Source organism: Physeter macrocephalus, chromosome 16 (genome assembly GCF_002837175.3).
Source record: "Physeter macrocephalus isolate SW-GA chromosome 16, ASM283717v5, whole genome shotgun sequence".
Lineage (NCBI taxonomy): Eukaryota > Metazoa > Chordata > Mammalia > Artiodactyla > Physeteridae > Physeter > Physeter macrocephalus.
The window spans coordinates 99,626,962-99,639,676 of NC_041229.1; the positions used below are offsets into that span (position 1 = coordinate 99,626,962).

Genomic DNA, 12,715 nt, shown 5'->3' on the forward strand with positions numbered 1-12,715 from the left:
GTGTCCCCTGCATTGGCAGGCGGATTCTCAACCACCGCGCCACCAGGGAAGCCCTAACCAATTTTTATAGATTATCAGAGAAGCTAAGTGATCAGAAACTCAGTGTTCGGTTACAAAGCTAGGAGCTAGAACCAGACTCCAAGGCTGCTGGATTCCAGCCTGCTAGGCCACTCATTCTGTTTTGCCTTAAGGCCCGGACTGGGAAGTTAAAATACAGAGCTACTGGTATAACCAGGTTATGACACTTGAAAGGAAACTGAGGGTGCTTTCAGCACTCAATGCCCATGGCATAAAAAGTGATGGCTGGTTCTACTTTAAACAGCATCCAAGGATGCAGAAGACTCCTTTTCATGATCTACTACTCTAAATAAACAGAGCTTTAAAAATGAAACCATTCTTAAACATACACAAAAGTACAAAGACCAGTATAGTGAAGTCCACATACCCATAACCCAACTTCAACAACAATTCAATCAATAACAGGTTGCCAACCTTATTAAATCTATGTTCTTCCCATATAAGATCATTCCATCCATAAATACTTCAACTGGCATCACTAACAAAATCTCTCACAATACTATCACACCTAACAAAGTTTAATTCCTTAATTATCATCCAATATTTATTCCAAATTCAGTTTGTCCAACTATCTCAAAAATGTCTTTTAACAGCTGATTTATTCTTTTTTTTTTTTTTAAATGCCATCAGTTAATATAGTCCAACACAGCAAAGGCTTTCCTCAATGCTTTGGCCAGTACGGTACATGCCCATCCTAGCTTGATGGACATTCAGTCTAGAACCAGCAGTGTGAATTATTATTTTTATTTTTAAAATATTTATCTATTTGGTTGCGCTGGGTCTTAGTTACAGCACGCGGGATCATTAGTCGTGGCATGCGAACTCTTAGTTGCAGCATGTGGGACCTAGTTCCCTGACCAGAGATCGAACCCGGGCCCCCTGCATTGGGAGAGTGGAGTCTTAACCACTGGACCATCAGGGAAGTCCCAGTAGCTGATTTATTTTAATCATGATTCAAATAAATCCACACATTGCATTTGGCTGGTAAGGCTTTAAAAATCTGTTAATAGCTCCTTTGTCACTGTCCATCTCCTTTTCTCATGCCATTTATTTGTTGAAGAAACTGGGTCATTTGTCCCATAGTTTGGATCTGGTTAATTGCACCTCTGTGGTGTCACTTAACAGGTTTCACCATCCTTTGTTTTTTCCCATAAAAACTGATAATTAGAGGTTTGATTCAATTCAAGTTCAAGTGGAGGGGTCAGGGTGGTGCATGGCAAGGAGACTTCATGGAGAGAGCTGTGTGTTTTCTACTGCATCACATCACGATGCACATGGTGTCTGGTTGTTCCCCTTAGTGGTGTTAACAGTCAACACTGGGGGCTTCCCTGGTGGCAAAGTGGTTAAGAATCCACCTGCCAATGCAGGGGACATGGGTTCGAGCCCTGGTCCAGGAAGATCCCACATGCCGCAGAGCAGCTAAGCCCGTGCGCCACAACTACTGAGCCTGCGCTCTAGAGCCCGTGAGCCACAACTACTGAGCCCACGTGCCACAACTACTGAAGCCCGCGTGCCTAGAGTCCGTGCCCCGCAACAAGAGAAGCCACTGCGATGAGAAGCCCGTGCACTGCAATGAAGAGTAGCCCCTACTCGCTGCAACTAGAGAAAGCCCGCGCGCAGCAATGAAGACCCAACGCAGCCATAAATAAATACACACATACATAAATAAAACCATAAACAGTCATCAGTGGGTTCAGGTGTCGCCAGCCTGCTCCAACCACCGTAAAGGTCCCCATCCACATTTTACCTAATGCTTTTGTAGCGCCAGTAATGGTTGCTGCCCAGATTGATTGCTTTTCCATTAGGAGCTTGTAAAACTGCAATTTTCTAATTTTATCATTTCTTTGAATTTATTAGCTGATATATCTTCTCTAAAGAAGAACTTTTCTATTATCACTCTCTGGTCACCATGACATTTGGTTGTAATGCGGCAGGATAAATGCTTCTTTTCCTTTATTTACCACTTTTCAGAATTATGAGTTGATAGCCTAGCAATCTCTGAAGGTGATAAGTATATTTTTTTCATACCATTATGAACTCATTAAATTAAATATATTTGATTTATTTCAATCCACTCCTATAATTTTTCTTTCTGATGCAAATTATCCCATTTTTACCAAAAGGAGACCCCTTCAAATTGGTCTGTGCATCTTTTACACAGGACCCTAGTAATCTTTTAGCTTCCTTGCTTTCTGATACAAGATATTCCAGAATTATCTTGTACATTTTATGCCTCAGGACCTGGAACACGCTATTACTTCAAAAACATGGTGTTTAGAGATGTGGTCTATTACTCTTTAACGCATACAGGTAAAAACTTAGCCTCTACATTTAACCAAGTTTTCCTCACTAGCAGATAAGCTCTACCAAAGCAGGCATCTTTGGATTCCTAACTCTCAGCACCTACAACTAGGTGCTATATTTCTAGGACCTAAACAGTGCCTGGTACATAGCAGTGTTCAATAAATATTTGCTGAATGAAGAAATTCTTTCAATTCTATTATCATTTCAGAAGGACTAATTTTCACATCTTTCAGGTTCATGCTCATAAATTCTATTATTCTGAATCTCACATTTAGTAATACTAGCCCTTTGTGTTAACCTTATCAATTCCTTGTTTTGAAAGTCTAAGACTATTTTAAATTGTGCTAATCTTTCAAGTATTATGACACGCATAAGCAGAGAGCAATTCTTACCAAGAGTTAACTTATAAATTTGATAATCATGTTTCAAATTCCAGCCCAGTTTAGGTTAGATAAAATTATTTAAAAACACTGGCCCAATTCCTGTGGGACACCATTCAACTAAGTCTACAGGTCAATGTTAGCTACTAATAACAGCCCAATGAATGATACTTTATATCCAACAAAGTAACCAAGATCATAAGTTGCAAATTTAGAGAGCATCAGATTCAGCTGGGGATGTTGTTATAAACCCAGAAGCCCTGATCGTCTCTCTGTAAATTCTGATTCAGCAAGACTGGCGAAGGGCTGAATTATCTGCTTCCCAAGCAATTCTGATACAGACCACAGCTTTTACAACTACGTCAAGTAAGACGGAATTACTGCTTTCCTCCTGTTTACGAACATGGTCTGTTGGATAAAAAGTGACATTAAAAATACAGGCCTGGAGTAAAGTTTTTGCTTTAAATAAACATATCATTCTGCCAAAGATAAAAGAATACAAAAGGGAAAAGGGGACAAAAAGAAATCTGGATCCTAGAAATCTTATCAACTATGAAGACCCAAAGGAAAGATGTCCCACACATGGTGGATCACCTCGTCTTGTGCATCCTTCTTGATAAGGAAAGGGAGGTTCCTGGCTGTTGTCATGAGAATGTCAGCTGCTTGCTCTGTGGAGAGGAAAGGAAGAATACGGGCAACCATTCTCTTCCCTTTTCTGATGCACATGATCTGTACAAAGTGGTCATCACTGGGCCTGCAGGGAAAGAAAAACGCTAACTTAGGTCAGCAAGAACAATGTAAAAAAAAAATCCCTTTTTTCCTCTTACATGTTACTGAGTGAATACACTGCATTTATTTTCACTCTACAATTTTCTGTACTACAAAATAGACTTACTTCTCCAACTCTCAACCAAATAATAAAAAGTAATTCTTCGGGGCTTCCCTGGTGGTGCAGTGGTTGAGAATCTGCCTGACAATGCAGGGGACATGGGCTCGAGCCCTGCTCCAGGAAGATCCCACATGTCACGGAGTAACTAAGCCCGTGCGCTAGAGCCCGTGCTCCGCAACAAGAGAAGCCACCGCAATGAGAAGCCCGCGCACCGCAACAAAGAGTAGCGCTGCTTGTTGCAACTAGAGAAAGCCCACACGCAGCAATGAAGACCCAATGCAGCCAAAAATAAATAAATGAAGCTACTGTGGAGTTCTGGTAGTCTCAAAGAATAAAAAAAAAAAAAAAAAAAAAAAAAAAAAGTAATTCTTCGTTTCATAAATACTGAAAATTTCACATCATTTTAAAAATTGTATGTTAAAGAATTGATCAAACTATATGCATTAATTTCCTTTATTAACTTTTAAGTAACTACATAAATGACATGGCTAAAACAGCAAAATCTGAAAATATATATAAGAAAAAAGGAATAAAATATTCATAATCTCAGAGATAATTTATTAGTGTTATCATTTTGAAGACATTTTTGCTGTCTATTGTATATTTTTATCTTTCATTTAAAAGAAAGGGTCCATATAATTTATATGGCTTTGTTACTTGACTTTTTTTCACTCAACAACTTCTTGTGAACATTTTTCTACGGCAATAAATAATACTTTAACTACATACATTTTAATGGCTGCATAACAGTCAAATCTATGGATAAACCCAAATTCATTCAACCAGTTCCCTGTCAGCCCGACTCCAGAAAAGGTGTGTCAAAAAGAAGGTCCTTTTTTGAAGTTCTGTTTTGCGTATGTCTTGGCTTAGAAGAATCGTCAATTCTCTTGAATGTGCAAAGAGAAAGGGAGTGATTAGGAGACACAGTCCTCTTGCATTCATCAAATAAATATTGTGATTTATAGAACATTGTGATTTATAGAACATTTACCATTAGCAAGATTCTGTTCCAGATACTGGGTGGGAGAGAGATGAGAGAGATATAGAGAAGTTTTATTAAGGAGCTTAGTCTCCACTGGAAAACCAACTGGTTTCCATAGCAAGTAAGTATTGTATGGAAATCCCAAGGAAGTGTAAGTGTTAATACTTTCCCTCCTAGCAGGAAAGAAAATACATAAAGACCACAAGGTTGAACATTAGTAAGCATAAACCAGGTGCACTCTGCAAGCTCAACAAAACAAGCTAAATAATGCTCCCCACTGTATCTCCAGTGCCCAGCACAGTTCCTGGCAGATATCTGAACAGGTACTTGCTGAAAAAATGAATTCAGGATAAACAGATTTTTTTCCTGGCTGGAAAGAATGATGAAATGTTTTATATGAAGTGGCATTTGAGGCCAAAAGGAAAGACTTTGAGCTTACTGAGATGGTAAGGAAGGATATCCAAAGGGTAGAACGTATGAAGTTCAGTGTAGCAGAGGAAGGAGTCTAGCTAGTCTATGTTTTTACCAAAGTACACTACACTCTTACCTCTCCTGTCCAGGCAATTTCCCCCTTAAGTTGTCATACATGCTACAAATTTTGTGCTTTCTTTCATCCATCAGGGCAGGCCGCTCTTCTTCCAGACTTAGAAGGTAACGCCTTTCATAATCCTCCACATCAAGGAGTAAACTATAGGTCTAAGTGAGAGACAAAGCAGGCCTCAGCAAGCTCAGAGTATTAGATAAACAACTTCACAGTTTAGGAATAACAGATCAAGACAAAAGAGTGAGAGCGCATTGTAATAAGACTGAAAGGAAAAAAGTGCTCTTTTAAACCCGGAAAAACATAGTGAAATAACTTAAAAAATTCTTCGAACATCATTCCCTGTACCTCCTTGACCTCTAATCTAGAAGGCAGACAGTGAAATGATTACACGCTTTCCAAATTCTCCAGCAGCAGCAACAGCACGGTAAGATGAACAACGTGTACCACTGCTCCAAGTAATGCCTTATATTAATAAAGACGGTCACAGCTAATTTCACTACTGGGTGCCAGGCATATTGCTCTAAAGACTGTGCAAGTACTCATTTACTGAATACTAACTCACCACAGCCCAGTGAGAAAGAGACTCTTATTGTTTTCATTTTTAAAGATAAAGAAACTGAGGACAGCATAGAAAGGTTAAATAACTTGCCTCAAGTCACAACTCTGAGAAATGGAAAAGACATGATTTGTAGACTGTTTCCAGAGTCTGTGCTCCTAACCCCTATGCTCTATGCCTTGCAATATGTATTTATGCTGTAACACTAACTGCTTATATATTACCTGATTTTCCTTAGTACCCAGGAGAGTGCCCAGCACCCAGGGAATGTCCAATAAATATATGTGAGCTGATTGAATAGACCTGAATTAATTCATAGGCAGAACAGTGTAATTTTTATTCTCATTTTCTTAGGAAGATGACCTGCCCCAAAACATTCAGCTGTTAACTGAACAAGCTTGGACAAAAACCCAGGACTTCTAATTGCAGTGTTCTTTTCACGAGGCCATAGGTGAGGTATACCACATTCCCTTCTAGTGTGCCCTGTACACAACAGGCACTTTACACAAATATATCCATTAATTAAAATCATGGAACACTAACTGATTGTTTACTTTCCCATTGTTGAGTACACATACGTTTAATAGTTCCTTATTTGAAACTAACTACAGTAACAAATTCTAAAACTTACCTTCTCAATTATGACAAGGGTTTTTCGTCTTTTGTCCCGAACCTGTTTTTCTTTTGTCTCCTAAAAAAAGACAACACTATTCAATGTGAACTCTTTACCAGTGTTAAAAATAATTTACTGGCACATAGGTAATTCCATTTGTAACAATACTTTGAGAATACTGACTCTTTGAAAGTTAATACTCTAAAACAAAACTAATGTGGACAAAGGTCATAGAGTTGACTGAATCAACCCACACATAAACTGAATTCACAGATAGGCAAAAGGTAATTGCACAATGCAGTGGAAGATGAAGATATCAGAGGAAAATCTTAAAACACAGAGAAAATCATAGTTTTAAAAACTGGAGTAAATAGCTGATGCTGTCTGCAGCCAGAGTTACCTAGTCCTGCCACCCAGGTCCTGCCTGGCTGCCTTAGGATTCCAATCCACTGACCCCCAAAGAAGTAGTGATGACCCAGACTTTTTTAGACACACAATTCTACAGAAACTTACATCATCCTCACTCCGAGATGTCACAACAGCATCAATCATTTTTCGGGGATTATTCACACTAGAGACAGTAAGCTTTCCCAAAGAGCCCTCAAACTGCACTGCAGGGACAAAAAATTTCCAACAAATAAAAACTCAGCAATTGAAGGCAGACAGCTTTCAAAGAAGATCTTTATATTCTCTATTCTTTACTCGGAGCCTAACAATTTACTACAAAAATCTATGCATTATCTAAAGCCATCTCTTATCAACATCTATCCTTTCCCATTTTTTTTGTTGTAATAATAAATAAAAATCTGAAGTATTTCCCCCTTATCTATTTTATGGATACTAGAAATTATAACAGGTTTTAAAAAGTCATGGAATCTCAAGCAGAAAAGGATCTAAAAGGCCATCTATCAAACCATTCACTCCATGCTTGAATAAGGCTGACCTGTGCATTTGTCAAGGACAATGATACTTTATACATCAGTTTCAAACATCTCTATCCAATCATCTATACAGTTATTTTTATTCTATCCCATCAGCAGCACCACATCTCTCCATTATGGCTGTAGGGATAAGGACCTCACCTGGCTTATAGGCGTGCTCCAGTTTGGCCACCTGAGGGGTAATGAGCTTGGTGCGCTCCTTTTTTGGGCCATCACCTTGCACTTCTTCAGCAGCTGACAGTTTCTCCAGTTTTTCAAAATAATTCTACCACATGAGAAGATGATTTCAGTTGCAACAAGCACAGAATATGGTCTCTCTTTATCATGAAATAATTAACTTATACTAGTGGTAGCAACACTACTCGTACTCTATAAATATACTGATCTTTAATTTTTGTTAGATTGCTATGAATTTACTTTATCAAAAAATCCCAGCCTTCAAAATAATCATCAATGGAAATATCTTTAAAGTTAGACTGCCAATATTCTTCATTGAAAGAACCAGATTATTGATGCCGAAAAGATTTTAAAATATTGGTCTGAGAGCCTCCGTAGGTAAGAAACAAAAGGCATATATGCAAACCTTTGAGTGAATAGTGTGACAGGTTCTTCAACTTGAAAAGAGGACAGAATTTGCTTAGTCAATTCTTATCCACTTGAAGACTACCTCAAAAGAAAATTCTATCAATATTTAATTCTACCAATATTTAAATGAGTACCTTCACCAGGGTAAGGGACTAAACTATTATCTTCAAAACTAGCACAGAGTACTTACCTGGTAATAAAAATCATCCAGGTAGGGATCAGTGCTTTGCAGCTGCATCATCTGGATTTTAGAGACCCAATCTTTTTCTCGCTGCAACATGAGATTGGCATATGGATCCTTTCGGAGATGATCCTGATGACTGCTCCGGTGACTTCCTCTATCTCCTGCACCATTGAGATTCCGATGCTGACTGAAAAAGAAATATATGCCACATTCACTCCAGGCGGATACATGAATTATGCCTTGTAACAGAACTGGAGTAAACCAGGTCAATTGAAAAAAAGGTTCCCCTTTGCTTTTGTTAAAAGAGGAGTGAAAAAGAATCGAATCTTAACAGAATTTGAAAGGAAAGAGCTGTGCAATACATAATTAAGAAAATAAAACTAAGATCCAAGTGCCTTACCGTAAGCTAAGCACTTTCACCTATGGACTTCTGTATAAGCCCCACAATAACCCTATGAGGTAATAAGGTAGATTTATTTTCTCCACTTAAGACAACAAGCCGAGGCCAAAAGAAATCAAGTAGCTTGCCTAAAGCAGGACACCAGGCAGCAGAGTGAGAGATTTAGAACACACGCCAATTTGACCCCAAGTCTACAAACTTTTAAAAAAACTTGATGAAAATCATGACATACTTCAAACATATAGAAAAGCCCAGCAAATACTATTTAAAAAAAAATCCATTTACTCACCATCTAGACTTAATGAAAAAAAAATTATTTGGTCAAATTTGCTTCAGACTTTTAAAAAGTAATACAGTGTGACATTCACAGTTGAAAGCCCACCTATACCCCTCCGGATCACGGTTTCCACCTTCCCTTCCTTCCTATAGGAACCACTATCCTGACTTTGTTATGCAACCTCCATGACATGCTTTTATACTTTTATTACTTGTACATCTACCTTTAAATATTATACAGTATCATTCCATTTTACATAACTGGTACTAGACATACAGTTCTGCTCCTTGTTTCTTATTCAACATTATGCCTTTCATATTTATCCATGTTGATGATAATATACACAGGTATATACTGAAAAGTAGAACTGCTAGGATGCAGTGTATCCACATTATCAACCTTATTATTTATTGCCAAATTCTCTCTCAAAAGGCTGTGCATGCCATTCCTGCCAACAATGACAGTTGAGACACTTCACGTTTTGCCTGAGGATATAAAATGGTTATCTAATTTGCACTCTTCTGATTACAAGTGAATCTGAAAAATCTTTTCATTTTTATGAGCCATGTAGGTTTCCTCTATTGAAAATTACGTTTGTGCCTTTTGTTTCACAGAAGTTTAATATATTTTTGCAATTTTATTAAAATATTTTTAAACTGCTTTATTAAGTGATAACTGATACACAAAGAACTGTACATATTTAATGTGTACAAATTGGTAAGTTTGGACATATGCAAACATTTGTGATATCATCACCATAAACGAAGTAATAGACATATCCAACACCTACTCCTTGTGTCCCTTTCTTTCTCTTTTTTTGGTGGTGGTAAGAACACTTAACATGAGATCTACACTCTTAAATTCTGAAGTACACAATACCATAATGTTAACTGCAGGCACAAGAAGTTTCATATTTTTTTTGTGGTATGCGGGCCTCTCTGCTGCGGCCTCTCCCGTTGCGGAGCACAGGCTCCGGAAGCGCAGGCCCAGCGGCCATGGCTCAGGGGCCCAGCCGCTCCGCGGCATGTGGGATCCTCCCAGACCGGCGCGCGAACCCGGTTCCCCTGCATCGGCAGGCGGACGCGCAACCACTGCGCCACCAGGGAAGCCCAAGAAGTTTCATATTTTAACAGTCAAATGTATTAATCTTTTCCTTTATGGTTTGTACTTCTTGTGTCTTAAGAGCCCATATTGGTTTTTTTCCCCCTGAAAAAAATATCCTGGAACTTTTTTGAAAGAAAAAATAAATTTCACACAAAGAACCATAAAATGAAAGGTTGAAAAAAAACCCTCAAAATTATGTTTAATTCTCTTATTTTATATATAAGAATGGTGACAGACTATAAGCTCCATGAAGGCAAGGGTTTGATATGTCTTGTTCTTCTTTCAATCCCCAAAACTGACTACAGTGCCTGGTACACAGCTGAGGTCACATATATAAATATATATTTGAATGAGGATTAAACAGAGGCAAAGATGAAGAGCGACTGTTGGCTTTACATAACACCCAAATGTAATGCTAGAGACTATATTCAAGATTATGTCTGAGCTGAGATGGTCAACAAAAAGTAGTTAAAAGTATGGTAAGAACTTGGTAAGCAGTGAATATAAAATGTTGATTCCCCACCCCCCAGATCTAAATTGTATTTCAGAATTATAGTAACTTGGAAATAAGTTGATAAGCTCTTGTCATTTAAAGCTTGTGCATTGGTATGCAGGCAGGTATTGAATCTAATAACATAATTTAAAGTTCAGGGCTCCGGTTTTTGGAAGGTGGAAATGGATGGAGTACACTCCCTCTTGTGAGAGCACCGGAATCACAACTAACTGCTGAACAATTATGGACAGGAACACTGGAACTCACCAAAAAAGATACCCCACATCCAAAGACAAAGGAGAAGCTGCAATGAGATGGTAGGAGGGGTGCAATCACAATAAAATCAAATCCCATAACCGCTGGGTGGCTGACTCACAGACTGGAGAACAATTATGTCACAGAAGTCCACCCACTGGAGTGAAGGTTCTGAGCCCCACGTCAGGCTTCCCAACCTGGGGGTCTGGCAACAGAAGGGGGATTTCCCAGAGAAGCAGACTTTGAAGCCTAGTGGGATTTGATTGTAGGACTCTGACAGGACTTAGGGAAACAGAGACTCCACTTTGGAGGGCATACACAAAGTAGTGTGCACATCGGGACCTAGGCAAAGGAGCAGTGACCCCATAGGATACTGAACCAGACCTACCCGCTAGTGTTGGAGGGTCTCCTGCAGAGGCGGGGGGTGGCTGTGTCTCACCGAGGACAAGGACACTGACAGCAGAAGTTCTGGGAAGTACTCCTTAGCGTGAGCCCTCCCAGAGTCCGCCATTAGCCCCACCAAAGAGCAGGTAGGCTCCAGTGCTGGGTCTCCTCAAGCCAAACAACCAACAGGGAGGGAACCCAGCCCCATCCATCAGCAGACAAGTGGATTAAAGTTTACTGAGCTCTGCCCACCAGAACAACAGCCAGCTCTACCCACCACCAGTCCCTCCCATCAGGAAGCTTGCACAAGCCTCTTAGATAGCCTCATCCACCAGAGGGCAGACAGCAGAAGCAAGAAGAACTACAATTCTGCAACCTGTGGAAGGAAAACCACATTCACAGAAAGACAGACAAAACGAAAAGACAGAGGACTTTGTACCAGATGAAGAAACAAGATAAAACCCCAGAAAAACAACTAAATGAAGTGGAGATAGGCAACTTTCCAGAAAAAGAACTCAGAATAATGACAGTGAAGATGATCCAGGACCTTGGAAAAAGAATGGAGGCAAAGACTGAGAAGATGCAAGAAATGTTTAACACAGACCTAGAGCATTAAAGAACAAACACCTGGAAGAATTAAAGAACAAACAAACAGACATGAACAATACAATAACTGAAATGAAAAATACAACAGAAGGAGCAACAGCAGAATAACTGAGGCAGAAGGATAAGTGACCTGGAAGACAGAATGGTGGAATTCACTGCCGTGGAACAGAATAAAGAAAAAAGAATGAAAAGAAATGAAGACAGCCTAAGAGACCTCTGGGACAACATTAAATGAACCAACAATTGCATTAAGAGTTCCCGAAGAAAAGAGACAGAGAGAAACACAAAAGACCCCAAATAGCCAAATCAATCTTGAGAAAGAAAAATGGAGCTGGAGGAATCAGGCTCCCTGACTTCCAGACTATACTACAAAGCTACAGTAATCAAGACAATATGGTACTGGCAGAAAAACAGACACATAGATCAATGGAACAGGATAGAAAGCCCAGAGATAAACCCACGCACTAATCTATGACAATGGACAAAAGACAGTCCCTTAAATAAGTGGTGCTTGGAAAACTGGACAGGTACATGTAAAAGAATGAAATTAGAACACTCCCTAACACCATACACAAAAATAAACTCAAAATGGATTAGACACCTAAATGTAAGACTGGACACTATAAAACTCTTAGAGGAAAACGTAGGAAGAACACTCTTTGACATGAATCACAGCAAGACCTTTTCTGATCCACCTGCTAATGGAAATAAAAACAAAAATACACGAATGGGACCTAACGAAACTTACAAGCTTTTGCAAAGCAAAGGAAACTAAAACAAGATGAAAAGACAACCCTCAGAATGGGAGAAAATATTTGCAAACGAATCAATGGACAAGGGATTAATCTCCAAGATATATAACCAGCTCACGCAGCTCAATATTAAAAAAACAAACAACCCAATCCAAAAATGGGCAGAAGACCTAAATAGACATTTCTCCAAAGAAGACATACAGATGGCCAAGAAGCATGTGAAAAGCTGCTCAAGGGCTTCCCTGGTGGTGCAGTGGTTGAGAATCCACCTGCCAATGCAGGGGATGCAGGTTCGTGCCCCAGTCCGGGAAGATCCCACATGCCGCAGAGCGGCTAGGCCCATGAGCCATGGCCGCTGAGCCTGCACGTCCGGAGCCTGTGCTCCGCG

At 39.5% G+C, this 12,715-nt stretch overlaps 1 protein-coding gene across 3 annotated transcripts in view; it reads right to left on the bottom strand.

Annotated features, from left to right (window-relative positions):
• Positions 1-12,715, bottom strand: part of PATL1 (PAT1 homolog 1, processing body mRNA decay factor) — a 32,652-nt gene that overhangs the window by 4,098 nt on the left and 15,839 nt on the right. For all 3 annotated transcript variants that reach the window (XM_007120855.4, XM_028501153.2, XM_028501154.2), the window contains exons 10-15: positions 8,063-8,243; positions 7,429-7,552; positions 6,860-6,957; positions 6,365-6,424; positions 5,181-5,329; positions 3,357-3,516 (exon numbers count right to left, since the gene is read on the bottom strand). In XM_007120855.4, coding sequence (XP_007120917.1) covers positions 3,357-3,516; positions 5,181-5,329; positions 6,365-6,424; positions 6,860-6,957; positions 7,429-7,552; positions 8,063-8,243 — 772 coding nt within the window. The remainder of the gene's footprint in view (positions 1-3,356; positions 3,517-5,180; positions 5,330-6,364; positions 6,425-6,859; positions 6,958-7,428; positions 7,553-8,062; positions 8,244-12,715) is intronic.